This window comes from Rhinopithecus roxellana, chromosome 5, assembly GCF_007565055.1.
Source record: "Rhinopithecus roxellana isolate Shanxi Qingling chromosome 5, ASM756505v1, whole genome shotgun sequence".
Lineage (NCBI taxonomy): Eukaryota > Metazoa > Chordata > Mammalia > Primates > Cercopithecidae > Rhinopithecus > Rhinopithecus roxellana.
The window spans coordinates 152,149,506-152,174,381 of NC_044553.1; the positions used below are offsets into that span (position 1 = coordinate 152,149,506).

At 40.6% G+C, this 24,876-nt stretch overlaps 1 protein-coding gene across 3 annotated transcripts in view; it reads left to right on the forward strand.

Annotated features, from left to right (window-relative positions):
• The window catches only part of UNC79 (unc-79 homolog, NALCN channel complex subunit), a 366,916-nt gene that overhangs the window by 295,546 nt on the left and 46,494 nt on the right, over positions 1-24,876 (forward strand). For all 3 annotated transcript variants that reach the window (XM_010384517.2, XM_030930113.1, XM_030930114.1), the window contains 7 exons: positions 3,214-3,316; positions 5,298-5,438; positions 8,320-8,358; positions 15,493-15,605; positions 15,691-15,776; positions 16,918-17,091; positions 21,173-21,241. In XM_010384517.2, the coding sequence (XP_010382819.1) occupies positions 3,214-3,316; positions 5,298-5,438; positions 8,320-8,358; positions 15,493-15,605; positions 15,691-15,776; positions 16,918-17,091; positions 21,173-21,241 (725 nt within the window). The remainder of the gene's footprint in view (positions 1-3,213; positions 3,317-5,297; positions 5,439-8,319; positions 8,359-15,492; positions 15,606-15,690; positions 15,777-16,917; positions 17,092-21,172; positions 21,242-24,876) is intronic.

Below are 24,876 nucleotides of genomic sequence, written 5' to 3' on the forward strand. Positions count from 1 at the left end.
TCATAGGCTAATAGTTTCTTTCCAGCTCTCTGAAGTAGACATTGAAAAGATTCACTTGACTTGATGCTGCTCACAGAATCAAGCTGAAGGCCAGTCTGTGCTAAGGTCAGAATATTCATTTTCAAAATTAATCCCATGAATTTTAACTACCAAAGTAGTTAATTGTTACCTTTGTTCTTTTTTAATTGAGAAGGCAGATTTACCTATCATTGGCAGAAAAACAGAATACCCGGAAAGAACTATGATCCCATCTCACAACTAGTCTTTTAAATCAAGTAGACCTATTTTCCTAGACCATGTCACTCTTCTAATTTTCCTAAGGAATTGGGAGATATTGATCTCCAGCTTTGGCTCACATTTCTTTGGCAATGAATAGCAGTTGTAGTCCCTGTATTGGATGAGGTGAGATTCTTCTCATCTATGAGGCTAGGAAAAACTTTGATGAGTAGAAGCAAGGGTGGTTGGTTGAACAAATCTTTGGTGCTTGTTCATGATCTGGTGACTCAGTAGCAGCAAAAGTAGAATGAGGTGATGAGAACACTAAGATGGAAAGTCAGTCTCTTTCATGGTAAACTGAAGAGCCCATCAGTGCAGCTGGGGGATTGATCCATGCATGCCTGCTTTGAGACAAACACCTTCATAATTTCTCCTGTATCCAAGACTCGCAAAGGGACTTTTTGTCAAAATCTTCAGCTTCAAAGTTGGGCTCTGGAGGTGGGCCCCTCTTCGTTCAAGTTTCTGAGAGCCCTCTGTTTCTGCTGCTAGCTCAGTGTAGAGTGCACTTCAGCTATTCAGAAGGGGAGCCAGTAGTGGAGGCATCAGAAATGTTGGCAGCAACTTGGGGGTGATAGGGACTGCCTTTAACATTGCAGACTTATTGTGACTGAAGTATAACAAAGGTGGCTGAGGTCTGTGGCTTCCTTTTTGTATTTCCCACCTCCTCCCAGTACGTTACTCTGTGTTCCTACTTCAGTAGCAATATTTAGGAATCCATTGATTCAGCCAGTGTTGCCCTATGGGGGTCAGTGTCCAATAACTGAACGTGTCGGCTTTTATAGATGACAGCCATAAATATTGCATCATACATTCCGTCACATGGAAAAACAACTTCACAATGCTATTGTCAAAAACACCTCTTTCTTGGCATTTGTATTAGGCAATAATTAGTTTGAAACTGCCAGAATGACTTCGAGTCCCTCCCTTTTCTTGACTTTAATTGTGATTACTATGTAATAGTAATTGGCAATAATCTTCTGAAAGGCTTGACTCAGAGGATTTTTAATTAAAAAATCAATTTCTTATGTTTCTAGTAAGTCTATGTACTTATCATCATATATTGTATGGGCTGAATTTTTCCACTTCTAGACAAGCATTTTGACATCTGGTCAATGTGGTCTGTCAATGTGCAAGAAATGTGGGGTATTGAATTTAAATTTTCTGTGTCTTGGTTTCTTGAAGCAACTTCATGCTGTTTACCGTGCTATTTAATAATCAATTGTGTCTTCATTTATCTTGGATTATTTCTTGCCTTTGCTATTATTAAACAGTGTACATTTATGCTTGTAATACTGTTGCTTCCACTCAAAGTAACATATTTATGAAACAATTGAAGATGTTTGTGAATGATACACTTATGTATACTTAGGGAAGGATGTTATCTTGGATATAGCTGATAAATAGAGTAGTAAAATTTGGATTCCCATTTGGGAGCTTGGGAAGTGACATAAAGATATTTTCAGATACTTTCCTTTGCAGTTTGGATTTGTAAATGTTCTGCTTCTTATATTCGTGTAATCTTTGATCAGACAAAGGAGTCTGTAGTATAGAAGCATCTTGACTTTTCAAAGGCTCAACACCATTTTTTCTTCCTAAAATTCAGATCGAAACACATTGCCCACTTAGTTAGCTTTATGAATATTTTGATTCCTTTAGAAACTCATTGTCTGAATCATTTTCTTTCTCCTATTTGAGGAAAGGTCATACCAGATTTTTTTTTTTCCTCCCAACACCAAGATACTAATTCCTTGATGAGAAAGATTATTTAATGACTGTTCGATTTTTCTGCCTTCTTTCCTGTTTGAAGAACTTAGAGTTTTAGTTATTACTTTGTAGAACATGGCATTATTCTGTATGATCACTTTGAGATTCTTCTTGGGGGCCTCATTTTCATCTGAGACTCTATCTTGCACTAGTGGCTTCCTTAATGGAGGAAAGCTTCCTGACTCTCCAGACTGATTTACTCATCCCTGGAGCATGTTGCTAAGATTCTTGCCTCAGATTTCTTTGAAGCCATCAAACCCCAAAGTTTTAAACACTGTGGTATTGATTGGCTGACGTGGAATGAGTCACTGGATGGCTCCTTCAAAAAAACTTGATATTACATTCATAAATACTTTAGTTTGAAAAATGCGAGTAGAGGCACAGTGGCTCACAGCTGTAATCCTAGCACTTTGGGAGGCTGAGACGGGAGAATCCCTTGAGCCTAGGATCTTGAGACCAGCCTGGGCAACATAGTGAGACCTTGTCTTTACAAAAAGCTTAAAAATTAGCCAGTCATGGTGGCGTGTGCCTGTAGCTCCAGCCACTTGAGTGGCTGAGGTGAGAGGATTGCTTCAGCCTGGGAGGTTGAGGCTGCGGTGAGCCATGCTCACACCAGCTGCACTCCAACCTGGGTGACAGAGCAAGACCTTGTCACAACCAAACAAACAAACACACTGATATTTCTTAGCTCAAAGATCTTCCATTGCTTAGGTGCATGGAGTTCTGGGATCTTACCACTTTCCCATATTAGCAAAACTGTAATGTTGATATGCATTTGTGATTTTAGAAATGCAGTATCATATGGGCAGTTTGCATTTATGCCTACAAATAAGAATTGTAGCTCTTTTAAGGGTACCCTTGAATAGATTTCCCCCTTTGTCTTTCATCTTTGTCTTTGGACCCTGCTGGCACACCTGAGCTCTTTCTGATTTCTTTCAAAGTCAAGAAGCAAAGAGAGAGAAGTCTAGCTCTTCACTTCAACCAAGTAGAAACAAATCACAATCTTTCTTGACTTCGTTTCATGATTGAGGGCTTTCTGCAGTACAGTTAGGACGTCCGAGTTGCATTCCTGGGAATGTGATCTTTGGAGGGTTTCTAAGAGGAGAACCAGGCCTTTCTTGGCCCCTTGAAGCTCATCTGTATTCACTGGTTGTCCCTTTGCTGCTTACCCAGGTGCCACCAAATCCAGCCTGCTGTCAGCACCAAGCATAGTCAGTATGTTTGTGCCTGCACCCGAAGAATTCACTGACGAGCAGCCGACGGTGATGACGGACAAGTAAGCTCACACAGCTATTTTCTTCACCATGTTTACAGAATTTGAGTTTGGTCACCACAGTGGTGAGAAAGTTTCAGAAGAAGCATGTTTTACTTTTAAGTCATAATTTGTTCTTCCAGTATATTACCTGACACACAGATGCTTGTTCAGTGAGTATGATAAAGAATAACCAAAGCGGGTGGATTGCTTGAGCCCAGGAATTTGAGACTAGCCTGGGCAACATGACAAAACACTGTTTCTACTAAAAATACTAAAATTAGCCAGGTATGGTGGTGTATGCCTATGGTCCCAGCTGCTAGGGAGGTTGAGGTGGGAGGATCACTTGAGCCTGGGAGGTCGAGGCTGTGGTGAGCTGTAATGGTGCCACTGCACTCCTACCTGGGTGATAGAGTGACTGTCTAAAAAGAAAAAAACTTGTAAGATTTCAAGTTTAGAGAAATCCCCTTGGACCAGGAAGTCTTCTTGGTAAAAGTGACCTGATTGATAAATTAGGTAGATGATATGGTTTGGCTGTGTTCCCACCTGAATCTCACCTTGAATTGTAATAATCCCCACGTGTCAAGGGTGGAACCAGGTGGAGATAATTGAATCATGGGGGTTGTTTCCCCCATACTGTTCTCATAGTAGTGAATAAGTCTCACGAGATCTCATGGTTTTATGAATGGGAGTTCCCCTACACAAGCTCTCTTGCCTGCCACCATGTAACATGTGACTTTGCTCCCCCTTGCCTTCCACCGTAATTGTGAGGCCTCCCAGCCATGTGGAACTGAGAGTCAGTTAAACCTCTTTCTTTTATAAATTACCCAGTCTTGGGCATATCTTTATTAACAGCATGAGAACAGACTAACACAGTATGCTTCTGATAAAAGGTGAGGAGGGTAAGGTGGAAGGGGCTGGTGTGAGTATCCCTGTAGTTGGCCATCCATTACTCATTCATAATGAGCTGACAGCCACGACTGAAGAAGCGGCAGTGCCTGTCTCATGCAGCTGCCTTGGAAGGTCCACATAGGTCATTGAGTTGCCCATGGAGGGCTCTCCCAGCTCTTCCTTTGGGATTACCCTCCTCCCTAAGTCTTAATCTTTCCTACTTGCCTTTCTGTGCACTCCATTTCTTTTCTTTTTTACTTAAAAATGTGAATCCTATATTTTAAAATGTCAATTTGTAAGACCTTTTTATACTTTTTCTTTGGCCTATATTTAGGAAGGTTTCAGAAGGAAAGGTCACAATAGCGGTTGTAGTTCTTGTTTCCCTGTTATTCCCAGTAGACTTTCGCTTCCCTGTATAAAACCACTCACTTTATCAGCTGGCTTTGGTCAAGCTGAATGAAATGGACCCTACATTAGGACACTACAAAGAACAATAAGTTGGAAGTTACCTAAGAGCGGGTGCCATTGTTTATGCTTTTACATACAACACTCAGCAGGCCTGGTGGGTTCATAAAACTCATCTGAGTGAGTGGCGGTGAAGAGACTCCATTGTCTCCTCATGCTTCCCAGATGGTTCTGTAGACTTGATTACCCTGTCTCTTACCCACAAATAGAACATTTTCTGAAGGCCTCCATCCGTGCCTAAGCATTTTTCATTTTTAACTTCAACAAATGAAAAACAAATCTAGTTACTGACTTTCCTCAACAATAATGTCAAATGCATCAAATTCCTCATCCACAGACTTCAAACCGATGGCCCAGGTGGTACTCATTCTAAGCAAGAGCAGTCACTCACATGCAGGCCAGATGCTGGGGAACTGAAAGAACATTTTCAGTCATGAGAGGCACCTTCGTGGTCTCTGTCATGTGTGCTGTTTCTGTATCTGTGGTGATGGCGGCACTGGAATCCCCTGCTGATGACCAGAGCAGGGCTTCTGATCTCCTTTTGGAGACTTTTCCAAGACCTACTAGAAACAGCCATGTGTGTAGTACATTACATCTTGAGACCATGGATCTTTCTTTCATGGAAAGCGTGTCTCTCTTTTCTTTGCAGATGCCATGACTGTGGGGCTATTCTTGAAGAATACGATGAAGAGACACTCGGGCTGGCCATCGTGGTCCTCTCCACATTCATCCACTTAAGCCCAGACCTGGCAGCCCCGTTGCTGCTGGATATCATGCAGTCTGTGGGAAGGTGAATGTCAGCTTCTGTTTTGTTTGGTAGGAAGGTCCTTGTTCGATCTCTATCTTGAACTAAAAGCTTACCAGTTCAAAAGTAAAACATTCAGCCACCTTGTAGATACTGGTATTTGTGAGGTCAAAGACTAGTTTTAAAAACTTTCGACTGAATTCTCCAGCTGTGTAGGGTCATGAGTCACAATGTCAGAGCAAAGCTAGAGGCAACTGCACTAAGAAAACTCCACTGTTTGTTACCCCATCACTAGATGAGCTAATGGATGTAACCATGCACACAACTGTCAGCAGTTGATAGTAAGCACTTCATAAGTATTAGCTGTTATTATTATTTCTCTTTACCTGTTTTGAGATGGATTTTCTAGGCATTTGTAATCTCAAGGACACCTCATTTAACTATGAAACTTGGGGCATTGTTGTGTGAGGAGACACACAGTAATTACAGCAGGTTCACATTTCTGACTTAGATAAAAAAAGGATGCACACATTTGGGGAACAGGGCTTTCGACCTGACTGAGAGATTATGCTTAGCTGCTTTGAGGATGTTCATGCTAAGAAAATACTATTTATTAGATAGGACATTAGAAGATAAAGGATATATTTCATGGATATGAAGAAAGCTCAAATTCAATAACAAACTGTAGTCCTAGCATGCACAACTTATAAGAGAGGGTTGAATTAAACTCCACATGAACATATTAACATTTCCAATCTGTGCTAACAGTGCCAGGTGCTTTAGGCTGCAGGTGTTAGACAGAGCTCTTGTCCTCAGCTACTTTGGGCTTAGTTGCTGTGACAGTTACTGTGTACTCATTGACTAGCCATACAAGATAGGGTGTGATTAAATGCTGTAATGAGTGGAATGAGAGAGAGCTAAGTGCTAGAGAAGATTAGCATAGAAAACATTTCTTAAAGAAAGTTTATAAGCGGGGGGGTAGGACAAGAACTGGATTCTGCAAATTCTTGGCATTTGAGGAAAGGAAAGAGAATGAATCTTAATGGAGCTAAAATTTAATCCTTTTTTAAAAATGAAAAAATGCTGACTTCAAGTTGAAGACAAACAGGAAAGCGTTATAAATTCCTCAGCCCCAAAAGAGTATGGCTTCCTTATCCTCCCTCCCTCCAGTTTTTTTGGTAGTGTCCTTAGGAGTCATATAGACAGAGATTGTATAAAGGTAAGCGTGACCATTGCATCTCGAGACTTCAAAATAGCCCATGTGCCAAGTAAGGGATGGATATGGGGATATGGAGAGATAAGAAAAGATGAATTACTTCATTAAGTTTGACCTAGTCATAGTAATTGCAGAATAAATGTTGTGTCAGCTATCAGCAATACTTGGGGAGTTGAGAGTTTTTATTAATACCAGGTCACAATTTCTACTGTCAATACTTCTTAGTTTCAGAACGGATAGAATTATTGTTCCAATCTGCTATCATCTCTTTGAAACAGATGATCTAAGTTGTCATAGCTACATAGAGGGTTTTGTTTCAGTTTTTTTGTTTGTTTGTTTGTTTTAACATAAGTGAGAACAATATGTGTTCAAACATTGCCAACTGTTAGGATGGAAACACATGAGCTTTGAAGAAAAGCAAGGGGAAACTAGTAACAGATACATTTTTACATATTTACATACACATATATTTAAATCTCTATCTCCTTTGGGTAGACTAGCAAGAGACAGGGAGTACATTTAGTGCAAGCTGCCACAATTCTTAGCAACCTAAGCCTAATCACCAAAGCTACCAAGAAAACAGATTCAACTGTCAGCTAATTCAGGGCTTCCTGGCATGTCTCACTTCATCACAAAGAACAGATGAGGTCATGTGGTTTTACAAACACGTTGTTTATTTGTACTAATTATGACCACAGGGACCATTCCCAGCAATTCCAAGAGTTTGTGAGATCAGCATAACCCTTTCATGGATCACCCAAGCTTTTCCATATGATCTCATACTTTGCTCTCTGCTTGGATCCCTCTTAAATGATCCCTTTCTGTAGGTACAGCCTTTAAAATCTCATTTGCTGTACCATTAATTACTGTTTAGTTTACTTGCCAATGTTTATCTATTTGTTGTAGTGTCATTAGCATGAGAGGGTCTGTAAACAACACAACTGGGAATGGAGTCTGGTGTTAGTGGTTGCTGAACCCCCTATTCCTCTCTAAGTGGGGTCTGGCTCAGCTCACTCTTAACTTGTAGTCCTAATCAAGTAAATAAATTTGCAACATTCTCCTTATCTGTTTCTTCAGTATCTTACTGATCTAGACATGTTCTTCTAAACCCATCAGTGTAGTCCATTCTCTTTCTATACGATAACATATAGAATATTTCCACACATACAGAACCGTATAATTATACTTTTCTGGAAATTACATGCTCCATATTGTTTACTTAACCAATACGTTTCTCTTCTCAATGTAACATTTCCTTTCTCTTCATTTCAACAGCTGACAAATATTCCTCTTATCTATTTTACTATCTTATGGAGGCTTTTACTGTTTGTGGTTTGTTTATAGTTAGGTTTCCGAGGTTATATACAAAGAAAAGAATTTTGAGTTGAGTTAATATGGAGAGGGGCTGGGTCACATGTTGTTGTGATAACTGTTTGACCTGGCTGCAGGCACCATTTTGTAGAAAACCAACTTTAACTGCAAGTGTTTCTGTGAAAATGTCTAACTTGACGTAGTAGGTCTCAAGGACTAGGTCAAGTTTAACTCTAGAGACTGACCACTGAGTGGGCCCTCTGTCTGTCAAGGGAATTGTCAACATTATACATGTCTCCCCATCTAAACTGGAAACACAACAGGTCCTCCCACAATATTAATGCATTTCATCATGGAAACCTAAGATATTTGTGTGACTCTCTTTACTTTATTTCCTAGATTGGCATCCAGTACTACCTTTTCTAATCAAGCAGAAAGGTAAGGTCCTAACGTGAGCCCAGATTTCACTTTCTTTTCTCCTCTGTGCATGTTCATCCTGTTTCTAAACACCAGTGTAGGACTGGGTGCAGTGGCTCGCATCTGTAATCCCAGCACTTTGGGGGGCCAGGGTGGGAGGATCACTCGAGCCCAGGAGTTCAAGACCAGCCTGGGCAACAGGCTGGTCAATTTTTATTGAGATCCTGTCTCAATAAAAAATAAAAATAAAAAAATACCAGCTTGTGCACCATGGAAGGAATATTGTTAGGCTCCAGTTGTAGCTCTAGAGAGCACTAGTTATTCATTCTCTGTTCATGCCTTCATTCATTCATTCATTCACTCACTCACTCATTTTAGCCAACAAATACTTTTAAGCCCACCCTGTGCTAGACACTTAGGTCTTCACTGGGGGCAAAACTGACATGATTCCTGCCCCCATGGGGCTTATAGTCTATCCATGAAGCCAATGTGAATAAAATATTTGCACAAATTTATAATTGTAAACTGTGCTAAGTGCTATGAAGAAAAAGTACAGAGAGACTTATATAACAGTAATTCATTCAACAAGTATTTATGGAATGACTACTAGTTATTGAGGTTATAGTAACTATAACAAAACATCAAATCCTGGCTCTCAGGGAACTTACATTCTAGTTGAGGAGGGAGAAAATAAACAAATTAACCAACAGGAAAACTGACTATGTAATTTAATATCATTTAGTGCTAAATGCTACGAAAATGAATCAAGAAAGTCTGGGAGATAGAGAGTGCCTGGAGCTGGTATTTTAGATATAATAGTGAAGGACAGCCTTTTTGAGGAGGTAATATTTGAACAAAACCTGAATAAAGTGAGAGAGTGATCCATGCAGTAATTTATAGACATAACATTCCAGGCAGAGGGAGCAGTAAATACGAAGTCTCTAAGTCAGGAAAATGCCTCATATATTTGGAGAACAGACTAATGTGGCTGGAGCAGGTTGAGTATGAAAAAGAGTGGGAGGAGATGAGAGGGAAGAGGCAGTGGGAGCCAGGCCAAGTAGAGCCCTGCAGGTCATTTTAAGGATGCAGCAGGGAGCCATTGGAGTGAGGAGTGATGTGCTTTAACCTGCTGTTTTAGTCCACTTTCACACTGCTGATAATGACATACCTGAGACGGAATACTTTATAAAAGAAAGAGGTTTAATTGACTCACAGTTCCACATGGCTGGGGAGGCCTCACAATCATGGTGGGAGACAAAGGAAGAGCAAAGGGACATCTTACATGGCAGCCAGCAAAGAGAGAGCTTGTGCAGGGGAACTCCCATTTATAAAACCATCAGATCTTGTGAGACTTATTCAGTACCACAAGAACAGTATGGGGAAAACCACCCCTATGATTCAGTTATCTCCCACTGGGCCCCTCCGACAACATGTGGGAAGTATGGGAGCTACAATTCAAGATGAGATTTGGGTGGGGACACAGGCAAACTATATCACCTGCTTTGAAGGATCACTGCCTAGTTACTAATCAAGGGGCATAAAGTTTTAGGCAAGCCAGATAAATGAGCTCTGAAGATCTGCTGTACAGCGTTGCATCCACAGTCAACAGTAATGTATTGTACACAAACATTTTTTAAGAGGATAATTCTCATGTTAAGTGTTCTTATACAATAAAATAAATCTTTTTAAGGAAAAAAAAATTTTAAGGATCCCTCTGGCTTCTCTGTTGAAAATAGGTTATGGTAGGGGGTAAAAATGGAAGCAGGGAACCACGTTGGAGACCATGTTAGTGGTGCAGATGAGAGGTTAGTGGTTTGGTCTAAAGTGGTGAGAGGCAGTCACATTAAGGATATATTCAGGAAATATTTTGAAAGTAGAACCAACAGAATTTGCTGATGGATTGGATGTTGGGTGTGAGAGAAAGAGAGGGGGCAAGAATGACTCTCAGGTTTTGGTCTAAACAACTGGGTGAGCGGGTGTGGCATTTGCTGAGATGAGCAAACCTGGATGAGAGCTGATAGTGTGAGTGGGTGTAACAGGTGGTCCCAGTCTGGTCTTGGTAGTGGTAGAGAAGGGGAGAAAGAGGGCAGGGTTCCCTCAAGAAGTGATATTTAAACCAAGATCTGAAAAAATGAGTTTAACCTAATTATGCACATAGTTATGGAAAGAGCATGGTAAAAAACGGTGTGTAGGAGGAACTATGAAAAAGCCAGTATAACCACAGCACAGAGATGCAAACACTTGCTGAGTTTGACTTACCAGATTATGCATGACTTATAAACCACATTAAATATTTTGGACTTCCTTGTAGCAGCAGTGGGAAGCCAGTGGAGGATTTGTAACCAACAAGGTGTGTGTGTGCATGCATGTGTGTGTGTGTGTGTGCGTGCGCATGTGTGTGTGTAGCATGTAGAAAGGCTACTTTGATTGCAGTGGGGAGAAGGAACCAGAACAGGGCAGGAACGGATGCTGTGTGTGACTTTGGTCACATTGATCTCTCTGCCTTAGTTTCCTCATCTGCAAAAGAGAGATACTAATATATGCCTTCTTGTGCCTCTGGGGTATTTTCTGTGGACCCAAATGATAGAGTGTATGTGAGAGCATAAGTGTAGCAGGTCCTACAAATAAAAGATGATATTATTGTTGACATTGCATTTCTATAACTTATGGCTTTAAGGATGTTTGCTTTTCTTTCTAATGCTCTATTCGCTGAATGACTTTTTTAAAAACTTTTTTTCTTAACTTTTTTAATGAAAGATTTTAAACGTACTGCAAAGTTGAAAGAATTATACAGTGAACACTCATATACCTATCACCTAGATTTTAAAACAAATATTTTATTTTCTTTATCATGCATCCAACCATGTATCTATCCATCAATTCATTTTTTGTGGATGTATTTCAGAGTAAATTTCAGGTGTTAGAATGTAGCTTCCCCTACATACTTCAGCAAAGTTAGCATTAACTCAAGTTCAATTTTTGTATACGGTTGTTTCTTTTTTCCTCCAGCTTTATTGAAGTATAATTGAGAAATAGAAATTATATATATTTAAGATATAAATGTGATCTTTTGATAGATGTGTACATTGTGAAATGATTACCACAATCAAGCTAATTAACATATTTATCACCTCACGTAGTTATCTTTTTATTTTTTGGTGAGAACATTTGAAATCTACTCTCTCAGCAAATTTCAAGTATACAATACATTGTTGTTAACTATACTCATCATATTGTACATTGACCACGGTTGTTTCTTTTGTAAAATTTACATACAAGGAAGTACACAAATCTTAAGTGTTTATTCCTTGAGTTTTGTCAAATGCATATGACTGTGTAACCCAAACTCCTGTTAATGGGATTACTATCATTCCCAGAAAGTTCTCTCATGCACGTTTCCAGCTAACCTCTACCCCCATAGGGGCAAACACTGTTGTGATATTTTTCTACTTGGGTTGATTTTGCCCATTCTAGACTTCATGTCAATGGAATCCTACTGTATGTGCTCTTTTGTGTCCAACTTCTTTTACTCAGCATGATGTTTTTGAGATTTATCCATATTGCTGCTTTTTTATCAGGAGTTTCTTTTTCAAGGCTGAATTGTATCCCATAATTTGCTTTTTAATTTTCTTATTGCAATACTTCTAGGTTGTTTCAGTTTGGGGTTATAAAATATAGAGCTATGTGAACATTCTTATAAAAGCCCATTTTAAAACAAGTGTTTTTATTTCTCCTGGGTAAAACACCTAGGGATGATATTGTTGGATTACAGGATAGGTATATGTTTAATTTTATCAGAAACTACTGGAACTTCTCTTGAAGTGGTTATGCCATTTTATATTACCATCATCAATGTATTCTGGTTGTTTCATGTTCTTGCCCAACTTTGGCATTGTTGGTCTTTTTAATTTTAGTCATTCTGGTAGATGTGTAATGGGTATTTCATTATAGTTTCAACTTGCATTTCTCTATGACATTTTGTCAAGTGCTCATTGACCCATTGTGTATATTCTTTTGAGAAGTGTCTGGTCAAATCTTTTGAATATTTTAATTGGGTTGTTGTCTTTTTATTGCTGAGTTGTGAGACTTTATATATCCTGAATACTAGTCCTTTGTTAAGTATGTTTTGAGAATATTGTCACCCAGTCTGGGGCATGCCTGTTTCTTTTCTTAGTGGTATCTTTTGCTGATAAGTTTTTAATTTAGATGATTTCTAATGCATTAAAACAAAACATTACAATTATTGCTTCTTGTTATTTGTCTAAGAAACCTTTGTCTACTTCCAAGTCATGCAGATATTCTCTAATGTTTTCTTCTAAAAGCTTTATGGTTTTCATATGTATATTTGGCATTTATAAAACCCATCTCAAGGCCAGGCGCGGTAGCTCACGCCTGAAATCACAGCACTTTGGTAGGCCAAGGTGGGCGGATCACGAGGTCAGGAGATCGAGACCATCCTGGCTAACACGTTGAAACCCCGTCTCCACTAAAAATACAAATAATTAGCTGGGTGTGTGGCAGGCTCCTGTAGTCCCAGCAACTCAGGAGGCTGAGGCAGGAGAATGACTTGAACCCAGGAGGCAGAGGTTGCAGTGAGCCAAGATTGTGCCACTGTACTCTAGCCTGGGCGACAGAGTGAGACTCTGTCTCAAAAAAAAAAAAAAGAAAAGAAAAGAAAAAAACTTTTCAAATTTATTTTTATGTATGGTATGATATGAGGCAGCAGTAGGAGTTCATTTTTATCCATGTGTTGAAAATCAGTTTTTCAACACAGTTAAAAAAGATATTCTCTTTTCTTATTGGATCACTGTGGTGCCTGTTAAGCTTAGAAACCATAGAAGAGTGGATCTATTTCTGGGCTCTCTATTCTGTTCCACTGATCTATATATTAATTCTTAAGCTTGCACCACACTGTCTTGATTATAGTAGCTTCATAGTAAGTAGTAAGTCTGAAAGTCAGGTACCATGAGTCCTCCAAATTTAGTTATCTTTTTCAAGATTGGTTTGGATCTCTAGATTCTTTACATTTTCATAAAGATTTTGGAATAAGCTTGTCATTTTTATCAAAAAAGCCTCCTGGGGTTGTATTGAAAGAACAAATCAATTTGGGGATAACTGACAGCATGAAAGTATTGAATCTTCCAATTCATGAACATGGTATGTATCTCAGTCTTCAATTTCTCTCAGCAGTGTTTTTTAGTTTTCAGTGTAGAGGTCTTGCCATTTTTGTTAATTTATTTTCAAGAATTTTATGTTTTTTGTACTAATGTAAATGGAATTTTTAAAAATTTCAACTTTTTGCTGCTGATATCTAAATAACAATTGATACTTGCATAAACTCATTGTATTCTAGCTAAACTCACTTATTAGTTCTAGTAATTGCTTTGTAGATTTCTTAGGATTTGATTTTGTATAGAAAAATCATCTATAAATAGCCAGAGTTTTACTACTTCCTTTCTGATCTTTATGCCTTTTGTTTCTTTTGTTGCCTTATTGCAATGGCTAGGACTGCCGATGCAATCATAGAGATGGGAGAGTGGGCACCTTTGTCCTGTTTCCTCTCTTGCAGGGAAAGTATTCAATATTTACTATTAATCACAGTAGCTATAGGTTTTTTATAGATGCCCTTTAGCAAATTGAGGTTTTTCCAGTTTGAGGGTTTTTGTTGTTGTTGCTATTGCTGTTGTTGAGACAGGGTCTTGCTCTATCACCCAGGTTGGAGTTCTGTGGCACCATGTTGGCAGTCTCAACCTCCCTGGCTCAAGTGATCCTCCCACCTAAGCCTCCTGAGTAGGTGGGACTACAGGTGTGTGCCACCACACCCAGCTAGTTTTTTGTATTTTCTTGTAGAAATGGGGGCGTTTTGGCCCTGTTTCCCAGGCTGGTCTCCAACTCTTAGGCTCACGCAGTCTTCCTGCTTTGGCCTTCCAAAGTGCTGGGATTACAGGCGATAGCCACTGCGCCTGGCCCAGTCTGAGTTTTTGTCACGATGTGTGTTGACTTTTGTGAGATGTATTTTCTGCATCTATTGAGATAAAAGTTTTTTGTCCTTTATTTCTTAATATATTGAATTGTACTGACTGATTTTTGAGTATTAAATTATTGTTACACTCTTGGGATAAACCCTACTTGATCATGACCCTACTTGGTCTTTTAATCTATAGCTGAATTCAGTGGCCGTGATGACTATGGGTCTGTCTGTCCTCTTCCCATTTCTTTTCTGTTTCCTTCTTTTTAAAAATTTATTTTGATAGTGGCTTTATCGATGTTAGTTTTAGGGCTATGCTGGCTGCATCAAACAAATTGGGAAAGGTTCTCTCCTCTATTTTCTGAAGTTATTTTAAGTTCGGTATTATTTTTTCCTGAAGAATATTTTTGACCTAAAACTTTGAACCAGCATTTCAGGGTAGATGTGGCATAATGAGGTAATAATTGGCATAACTAGGTAAGCAGGACTCCTTACTCTTTATCTATTTATGTTTTTTGATTTTTTCTTTCTTCCTTCTGACAACTTATCCCCTAACTACTTCAAGAAGCATCCCTTCTGGTACCTTGGTCTAAGGGGCAGGGCCTCATAAATTTGGCCCTACTTTTGATGTACAGAGGTGCACATGAAGGGTGAAGGGCAAACTGCACCTGTCAAAGTCCAGCCTTTTTACAAGTATCAGCTCGGATGCCCAAAGAAAACTTCCCAGATCTCCTAATGAGAATGAACATCTCCCTCACTGTGCATATATGTGTATATATATATATATGAATTTTTTTTCCTCAGAGCAACTCTCTCTTAGCCAGTGACACTTTCCTGGGAGGATTTTCCTGGCAATCCTCATCCAGAGCCCTAGTCTTGACTGTCATTCTGTGAGCATGTGACCTTTGTATGTGACCTCTTCTCTGAGGACCTTATAACCTTCCTGAGTCCATTGTGGGACCTGGAATATGTTTGAGACTACGCTGGCATTTCATGGTTCTCTCTTTCTAAAAACTTCTTGTTAACAGGGATTAGGTTTGAGTAGAATGTTTCATTTCACTGATGAACATGACAGTGAGCTAGCCCATAGGAGGCATGGTGTGCAAATGACTGAACTCTAAGTAAATACCTGAACACATGCTCACTGGCCCATGACTTCGTGTGTTTTCTCCCCTGTTCAACTCCAGCATGATGGTTCCCGGCAATGCGGCGGGGGTGGCCAAGCAGTTCCTACGCTGCATCTTCCATCAGTTGGCCCCCAACGGCATCTTCCCGCAGCTGTTCCAAAGCTCCATCAAAGGTAATTCATCCACTGAGAATCCAGACACCACAAATTTGCCTCATCCCAGACACCCAAACACTAAATCTGATTGTTGACTTTCCAGATGGGACTTTTTTACGGACCTTAGCCTCATCTCTGATGGACTTCAACGAGCTGAGCTCCATCGCAGCTCTCAGTCAGCTCCTAGAGGTGGGTTTCCTTTAGTAACACCCTAAGCCCCAGCTGAAACTTTAAGCCCCAGCACAATTGTGGGTGTTTCTTTGAGTCATACCATAGGGTACTGCTAAGGAAGGATTTCAGTGTTACTTACTTTAAAAATGAAATCTAAAATTTTTAAATTAAAAATTTATATTAAATTTCAAGCTAAGGGCTGAGTGCAGTGGCTCATGCCTATAATTCCAGCACTTTGGGAGGCTGAGGCAGGAGGATTGTTCGAGGCCAGGGGTTCAAGACCAGCCTGTGCAACATAGCAAGACCCCCATCTCTACAAAATAAAAATAAAAAAAATTAACTGACATGGTGGCACATGCCTGCAGTCCCAGCTGCTCAGGAGATGGAGGGGGAAGGATCACTTAAACTCAGGAGTTGGGGGCTGCAGTGAGCTGTGATGGCTACACTATGCTCCAAGTTGGGCAACAGAGCGAGACCCCCAACTCAAAAGAAAAATAATAGAAAATGCTAAAATTGAAATAATTTAAATTTTAAAAATTAACATAATTTAAATTTTAAAGTTAATTAAGAGATAGAATTGCATAGAAAAGTGTCAGTTGGACATTGCTGCTTTGCGTGGATTTACTCTTCATTGAAAACTTCTCCATACCCTCAGCTAAGTCATGACCTTGCCTCCACAGAACAACCTGGTTTTCCAAGGGCAGAGTGGTGGGTGGAGCTATGGGTGTTGGATCAAGAGACTTCGGTTCGAGTCTCAGCGCTGCTGCAGGTCAGCTCTCGGGGTTTGCTTGCGGGAGCTGCTCACTGCTAGAAAAAAGCTACAGCTCCTGTAATTCTACACTCAGTCTTTGTGCTGGGGATTATTTCCAGTGAGCATCATTCATTGTTTTCTTAGCACCGAACCACACCAGTTGTAGACCCTTGGAAGCTGTTTCCTATTTCTTGCTCACATTTCACCTCTCACCAATTTTCCCCCTTAAGTTTGTCTGAATGATTTTTCTCGGTATCCCTCCAGTCTATCACAGGGATTGGCCTATGTAGTAGGCACTGAACACGTTTATAGCCTGAGGATGTGACTTTTAAACTGACCTTCACCAAATAGCGCTATGCATTCCCGTGCTCTTTCAGCAGTTGATTGCCTATGCTTTTGTGTTTTTAGGGTCTAAATAACAAAAAGAATTTACCAGCAGGGGGTGCTATGATACGCTGTTTGGAAAACATTGCAACCTTCATGGAAGCTTTGCCTATGGATTCTCCTAGTAGCCTGTGGACCACAATCAGCAACCAGTTTCAGACATTTTTTGCCAAGCTGCCTTGTGTTTTACCTCTGAAGGTAAGCTGAGCCGAAGATTTCATTGTCAATTAATTTCTTACCATTTTCAGACCATTTGTTTACAAGCAGCAGTCTTGGGTGATTTAATGTATGGCAAAGGACAATGAGGAAACTCCATCAGCCACGGAGTGAGGAGGCTTATTTGGGTTGTTCTGTCTTCTCTTAGAGAATGACAGGAATGTGGAGCGAGCATTTTGCTCACTGATTATGAATATGCATGTTTCCAGTTGATTTGGGAAAAAAAAAAAAAAAAAAACAGCCAGGAAGACATGAGTAGATTGTGTTTATCTGGCAATTTTTCTCTGGTAGATATTAAATAAGTAAATAAATAGTTTTGTCCAAAAGCAGCCCAGACTTACAACATAAAGTTTCCATTTTAGAGAATGATCTAAAGGGAAATGATTGCTGTGTTTGTGAATGACGATATTTCTGCTTGACTGTTACACCCTACACCATACCATCTCCCAAGAATATACACACACACAATTACCTACCTGGAAATCTGGTGGCCCAAGGATCATTGACAACTTGAGCTCAGTAAATGCAAATAAGAAGCCAATACTGTTAAAGCTGGAAGAAATCTATAAAGATCATCCTTTCCAATGCCCCTGTTTTCTAAATGAATTCTGCAAATTCAGAGAGGTGGTGTAGCTTCTGGAAACAATGCAGTGGTGGCAATGTGAGGATTAGAACTGAGGTTTTCTGACTTACTCCAGTGCTCATTTCACTAACAGACTCTTCTTGCCCTTCTACAGCAGGGGGGAGTTGAGGACATTCATGTCTCTAGAGTAGGGGGCAGGGTGGTGGCTGGCAGTGGCGTTGCTGGCTTTGAACCTGACCTGCTCCATGAGGTTTTTTGTGCTTTCTCTATGCAGATTACAGAAGCATTTAACTGGCAACAAAATGAATCAGGCAGGGCATAGTGGCTCATGCCTGTAATCCTAACACTTTGAGAGGCAGAGGTAGGAGGATTGCTTGAACCCAGGAGTTTGAGACCAGTCTGGGGAACATGGCAAGACCTCGTCTCTATGAAAGATTTAAAAAAAAAACATAGGCTAGGCAATATAGTGCAACTCTGTCTCTTAAAAAAAATTAGCTGGGCATGGTGGCGTGCACCTGTAGTCCCAGCTACTTGGGAGGCTGAAGTGGGCTCATTGTTTGAGCCCAGGAGGCTGAGGCTGCAGTCAGCCATAATTGCACCACTGCACTCTAGCCTGGACGACAGAGAGAGACTGTGTCTCAAAAATAAATAAACAAATAGAAAATATTTTAAAAATTAGCCAGGCATGATGGCGTGTACCTGTTGTCCCAGCTACTTGGGAGGCTGAGGTGGGAAGATTGCTTGAGCCCGGGAAGTTGAGGTTGTAATGAGCCATATTTGTGCCACGGCACTCCAGCCTGGGCAACAGAGTGAGATCTTGTCTCAAAAATATAAAATAAAATAAAAATAAAGTGCATTTCCCGTAGACAGAAAAACAAAAGGATCAGGTTACGTATTAGTAGCTCCACTTCTGAAATGAGTACTATGTATACATAAGATACTTGACAAAGATCAGCCACCTGTGATAATACATTTTTCCAAATAGGGAGATACTACTAATAGGTCTGCAAGGGATAATGCAGGGACCCTTAGCTCAGCGTGTGCTGCTGTGAGTTTGGAGTTACTGTGAGAAGCAGGAGTACAGAGGAGGGATCTTTACCACCTCTTACATTCTGTGATCCTTGTTTGCCCACAGATCTGGAGTAGCTGAATAAATCCAAGCAAGAAGGGTTAGTACTTTGAAACTGTGTATGTGTATAGCTACTGTACATCAACACACAGGAAATTGAGTGCACAAATTTTAAGCACATGGAGCCTCCTAGGACCCGAGAACCAATCAGGGCTTCACTGCTAAAGAGCCACACACGCTCAGAGAAGGGATGGGATGAGGTATGGCAATTTTTTTTTTTTTTTTTTTTTGAGGCGGAGTCTCGCTCTGTGGCCTGGACTGGAGTGCAGTGGCCAGATCTCAGCTCACTGCAAGCTCCGCCTCCCGGGTTTACGCCATTCTCCTGTCTCAGCCTCTGGAGTAGCTGGGACTACAGGCGCCCGCCACCTCGCCCGGCTAGTTTTTTTGTATTTTTAGTAGAGACGGGGTTTCACCGTGTTAGCCAGGATGGTCTCGATCTCCTGACCTCGTGATCCGCCCGTCTCGGCCTCCCAAAGTGCTGGGATTACAGGCTTGAGCCACCGCGCCCGGCCTTTTTTTTTTTTTTTTTTTTTGAGACGGAGTCTCGCTCTGTCACCCAGGCTGGATTGCAGTGGTGCAATCTCGGCTCACTGCAAGGTCTGCCTCCCAGGTTCATGCCGTTCTCCTGCCTCAGCCTCCCAAGTAGCTAGGACTACAGGCGCCTGCCACCACGCCTGGCTACTTCTTTTGTATTTTTAGTAGACGGAGTTTCACCATGTTAGCCAGGGTGGTCTCCATCTCCTGACCTCATGATCCGCCCTCCTCAGCCTCCCAAAGTGCTGGGATTACAGGCGTGAGCTACCACGCCCGGCCGAGGTATGGCAAATTTAAATGCCTGTGTGCTGATGTGACTGTCGGAAGATTTAACTTGAGCACAGAAGAGTGGCAAGTGTTGCCAGCTGTAAACAAGTGGCATGCCTAATTCATGACAATCAGCCTGCCCATAGGGACCCTGCCTACAGGGTTAATGAGGGAGAAAAGATAATAAGGAGAATTGAGGCCCTTAGGAACTGGAATGTGCCAGTCCTTCTACAAGGTCAGCGGCTACTCACGCCTGCCAGTTGTTGTTCTGTGGGAGCACAGGCCTCAGGTTGTCTGTCTTCCCTTTTATTCCCAAGATGACATTTTCTGGTTTTTAAATCACTATGGGGGCCTGATGAGCAGCCAGTTTTCAGCCTCTGGTTTAAAGTAATGTAAATGTCACATCAACTCCGATGAGTGTCGAGCAGATTAAATAGAACCAGAGGTTCCCTTCGAAGGCACTGGTGAAATACTTTCACAATCTGTGTAAGAATTTCCCCAACTAGGGCAGATCTGGGCACTGCCCCTGATCATCTTCTGCCTTTGTTTTTAATCTCTGGGGAAAATAATAAACCACTGAAACCGTCTATAGTTTGTTTTCATCAGTTTATAGAAGCAGATCTCGAACGTCAGTGTGCATCAGTGTCCCTGAAGGACTTGCTAAAACACAACTTACTGGGCCTGATGTGGGAGTTTCTGATTCAGTAGGGGTGGGGCTTGAGGATTTGCATTCTGGCACATTTCTAGCTGCTGGTTCCAGGATTCCACTTGGAAAACTCCTGGCTTATTTTGTACTGTCTTGACGAAGTTAATGTATGTACACAGCTGCAGAAATTTAACTACAGCCTGCATTGTGATCTGTTTACCATATCATTGTTTATTCTCTCTGTAATGTTTCCCCTCATCCTAGTAAACTTAATTTAAAAAGTACATTTTGATGTGGAATCTTGTCAATATAGAACTCGAATGGATAGGTAAGGTATGATTTTCTCTTGTAGAAGTTTTACTGCATTTTCTCAGGTTTTTATCTTGTTTCTTCATAGCAGAGAAAGGGCAGATGAAACTGGTTCTTATGTGGATTCATGGTTTTTTAAAATAGATCTAAGTAGGTTTTTCCCCCCCCTAAAATGGCCTTTCGCATATTGGTGTATCTCTTTAGAGTTAGATACATTTAATATCTACCCAACAAATTTCTGTTCATTGTCCATCCATCCATTCATCCATCCATCCTTCCATTCATCCGTCCATCCTTCCACCCATCTCTCTATTCACCTATCTCATTAATTTTTAGGGCTATATCTTTGAAAAATAGTTTAGGAGCTGTGTTTAGTTATTTAATTGTTTAGCATTGTATAATTGTTTAATTAAAATTGTTTTAACCTGAGAATGATTTTTCTTTCAAAAAGGATATTATGGCATGGGAAACTGTAGAGAGGCAGTCATATTTCAGATTTTTCCTTCTGCTAAAATAAATGTTTTCAGGACATATTTGAAGCAAAAGGTATATTAAGGTAGAAACTGATTTTTACTTTTTTCATGTTTATTCACAGTGTTCTTTAGATTCCAGTTTGAGAATTATGATTTGCCTCTTGAAGATCCCTTCTACCAATGCTACAAGGGTATGTATGTTTCAGAAAAACATAACTAATTGGTTAGTCAGTTATTTTTTAACCTTATGAGATAAGCTTGTAGCAATACTGAAGACACAGTTATTGCACACCAAATGCTTCCCTTTCAGCCTCCTTCTCTCTCTTCACGCTAGGTCAGTGCCTTGTATAAAGAGCTCTATCTAATACATCACAATGTCATGGTTTATAATTGGTCCTGCTAGCCCTGTGCCATGGCCACCAATCCATCCCCCATACTACTAACCAGGCGATCCTTCTAAACAGGATCTTATTGTGTTGGTTCCTTGCTTTAAAATATCTGATAACTTCTCATTTCTTTCAGGATGATGTCCAGATTCCTTAATGTGGTATCTAAGATGTTATTTCATGACTCTCCAGCCCACCTTTCCAATTTAATCTTTGGCTCCATGTCTCTTTCATCCATTCCTCCTGTGCACTTTCAGAATCAGCGTTATCATCATCATCATCGAAACAACAAACACTGTTTGTTATCATATGGCAGACATTGTGCTTAATGCTTCAGATATGTAATCTTACTTAATTTCATATTTCCTTGCCTTTGCTTAGGCCGTTTCCTTTGCCTGAAATGCTTTATGCCCTTATTAGTGTGATGAACTCCTTCTCATTCTTCAAGGTCCCATTTAATGAAAATACATGTTCATATTATCTGTAGCAACTTTCTCCTGTATCAGCTCCCACAGTATTTGATAGAGCTCTCTATAGTAGCACTTACATTGCCCTGAAGTGGTCCCAATGAGACCACAAGCTTCAAGAAGTTCTGCACCATGTCTCATTCACCTTTTTATTCCAAGCTATATTTTCTGGCTGCATTCGATGCCGTGGTACAATAGTTTGCATTGCTATAGCTTGTAATTACTATTTAATATACCAACAATGTATGTATTCTGCAACTATTTAAGTTGACTGTGCTTTCATAGACTCATGGTTTATGCTAGAAAGTTACAAAGAGATCATTGGGTTCAATCCGCTCGTTTACAGATGAGGAAACAGGTTCAGAGAGTTGAAGTGTCTTGGCCAGGATCACATGGCTGGTTAGTAGAAGATTTGAGACTTGAACATAGGTCCTTTGGGTCCGTATTGCCCCATCACTGTGCTGCTCTTCTAGATATAAGAGCAAGTTTCCTTATAGGCTTGAATTCAGGCTTCTCTTTTTGACCAATAAGGATACATTATGTGCAACATGAGACATTCCCATTCCATTCATCTATTGTCAATGTTTCAAGACAATAGTATACACACACACACACACACACACACACACACACACACATCTATCTATCTATCTATCTATCTGTCTATCTATCTATCTATATATATTTGAGACAGAGTCTCGTTCTGTCGCCCATGCTGGAGTGCAGTGATGCCAGCTTGGCTCACTGCAGCCTCTGGCTCCCAGGTTCAAGCAATTCTCCCTGCCTCAGCCTTCCAAGTAGCTGGGACTACAGGCATGTGCCACTACGCCTGGCTAATTTTTGTATTTTTAGTAGAAATGGAGTTTCATCATATTGGCCAGGCTGGTCTCGAACTCCTGACCTCAAGTGATCCACCCATCTCGGCCTCCCAAAGTGCTGGGATTACAGGCATGAGCCACTGCACCCAACCTCAAGGCAACAGCATTTATATGGAGCAAAGAATAATGAATCATTAGTACTATTTCTGTGAGTTTCTTTAAGATTTTCTATATGGAAAGCACCACATGGATTTCTGTGGGGAATACAAATAAGTAAAAAACAGAATTCCTATCTTTAGGGTCAACTAACACAGAGTGCATTCATTTTCGTATCAGTAAGAAAAAAGAACCTCAAATATGCTTATATCCTTTGATTTAGTCATTTTTTTCTGGGAATCTATTCAAGGAAGAAAATGCAAATGCTAATTTCATGTAAAATATTTTTATTGCGGTGTTATTTATAGTAAAATGTGACTTTGTGACCATTAAAATTGGTGATTTTGAAGAATTAAATGGCACTGGGAATTTCTGATGTTATATTAAGTTAATAAAAAACAAAATACAAGCCATCCCATTACTGGGGATATACCCAAAGGATTATAAGTCATGCTGCTATAAAGACACATGCACACGTATGTTTATTGTGGCACTATTCACAATAGCAAAGACTTGGAATCAACCCAAATGTCCATCAGTGACAGACTGGATTAAGAAAATGTGGCACATATACATCATGGAATACTATGCAGCCATAAAAAAGGGTGAGTTCGGCCGGGCGCGGTGGCTCAAGCCTGTAATCCCAGCACTTTGGGAGGCCGAGACGGGCGGATCACGAGGTCAGGAGATCGAGACCATCCTGGCGAACACAGTGAAACCCCGTCTCTACTAAAACATACAAAAAACTAGCCAGGCGAGGTGGCGGGCGCCTGTAGTCCCAGCTACTCGGGAGGCTGAGGCAGGAGAATGGCGTAAACCCGGGGGGCGGAGCTTGCAGTGAGCTGAGATCTGGCCACTGCACTTCAGCCTGGGCAACAGAGCGAGACTCCGTCTCAAAAAAAAAAAAAAAAAAAGGGTGAGTTCGTGTCCTTTGTAGGGACATGGATGCAACTGGAAACCATCATTCTCGGCAAACTATCGCAAGAACAGAAAACCAAATACCACATGTTCTCACTCATAGGTGGGAATTGAATAATGAGATCACTTGGACACAGGAAGAGGAGCATCACACACCGGGTCCTATTGTGGGGAGGGGGAATGGGGGAGGGATAACATTAGGAGATATACCCAATGTAAATGACGAGTTAATGGGTGCAGCACACCAACATGGCACATGTATGCATGTGTAACAAACCTGCACGTTGTGCACATGTACCCTAGAACTTAAAGTATAATAAAAAAAAAATACAAGATTTTACATGTGTAATATTTCCACTATGTTCAAAATGTAATCATGAGGTGGTGGGACTACGGATGACTTTTACTTCCTCATGTGTCCTTTCCTACATATCTTGAGTTTGACACTGAACATGTATTTCTTTTGAAAACCAGACAGCGAGCACTATAGAGATTGAGAAGTAGTGGAAATCATGGCATGCAAGTGTTTTGGAGTCCAGTTAAAATCTTATCTTCTCTGCAGAGAAATTCTACCTCTGGAAAATTGCCCTGGAACTTGGCTTTGAATTCCACCTGATACCTTCATGGCCTTAGGCAAATTACTTGTCTACTTAACTGCCTAAGCTGCAGAATAGGAATGGATACTAAAGCTTCAGAAGGTTAATAATGAAGACCATAGCTAACAACGATGGAGAGCTTACTGGTGCCAAGTGCTTTACATATGTTATCTCTTTTAATTCTCATAACTTGCACCCTAATGAGGTGGAAGCCGTTATTATTCCCCTTTTACAGAAGAGAAAACCAAGTTCCAGAGAGATTAAATCACTTATTCAAGGTCACAGTGAGCTAGACTGTGAAAACCCTTGTGTCAGAATTTAGTGCTTGTGTCGTTACCTATATTGTAACACACTGTCTCCCAGGATAGTTATGAAAAATTTGAGCCGGGTGCGGTGGCTCAAGCCTGTAATCCCAGAACTTTGGGAGGCCGAGACGGGCGGATCACAAGGTCAGGAGATCGAGACCATCTTGGCGAACACAGTGA